We start from the raw sequence: 696 nt of genomic DNA, 5'->3' as shown, positions 1-696 counted from the left end.
AAGAGAAAAATAAGTATCTGGGTTCTAATCACCAAGTGCTGATTCTGACCTTCAGTGATTTTATTTTTTTCTGACAAAGGATGAAGAATCACTGAATCCAAGAAACCAAATAAATTCTTTTACGGAGTTGGGTTTTTTGGGTTTTGTTTTTTGCTTTTTGCTTTTTTCGTATTACATCTGACCCCAGTCAAGAGTAAGGGAAAGAGAAGAGAAGCCAAGAGAAGGGGCGCCTGGGTGGCTCAGTCCAGATGTTAAATTTTTTAAATAAAAAGTTGGGAATGAAAATAACAAAAAATATAGTTTTACAGAAGAAAATGCTACACATTTCTTTAAATATTTCACTGCAATAACATACAACTATGCATTGATATTATTTATTTACACTTTATGAAAAGCACACTTATTCAACATAGTTACTCCATCTGAAATTAACTACTTTAAATAGATTAACTTTCAGTGTTAATGCATGTATCTCTTTATCTTAAATATAAATCAAAATAGCTCAATACCTACTTTACATTATAAGGAATGAGATGCCAGGCATTATAAGGATTATGAGTCAATATTTTAATTAGGTTAAAACTTGCAATAATTTTTTTTCAATAATTTCTTCTTTGTTTTTCTTCTTTGTCTAGAATAGTCTGTTTTAAGCTCAAAGTAGCATCTTGAAATCCAGGATTTAAGTCTAATACCTTC

At 29.9% G+C, this 696-nt stretch overlaps 1 protein-coding gene across 2 annotated transcripts in view; it reads right to left on the bottom strand.

Annotated features, from left to right (window-relative positions):
• Positions 1-543: 543 nt before the first annotated feature.
• The window catches only part of TTC32 (tetratricopeptide repeat domain 32), a 4,949-nt gene continuing 4,796 nt past the window's right edge, over positions 544-696 (bottom strand). For both annotated transcript variants that reach the window (XM_081797153.1, XM_081797154.1), the window contains exon 4: positions 544-696. This exon is cut by the window's right edge and continues 4 nt beyond it. In XM_081797153.1, coding sequence (XP_081653279.1) covers positions 600-696 — 97 coding nt within the window. In that variant the 3' untranslated portion in view covers positions 544-599.

Source organism: Leptonychotes weddellii, chromosome 10, assembly GCF_054177405.1.
Source record: "Leptonychotes weddellii isolate Sample4059 chromosome 10, ASM5417740v2, whole genome shotgun sequence".
NCBI lineage: Eukaryota > Metazoa > Chordata > Mammalia > Carnivora > Phocidae > Leptonychotes > Leptonychotes weddellii.
The sequence above is the reverse complement of the archived record's forward strand: the minus strand, read 5'-3'. Positions and strand labels throughout refer to the sequence as shown.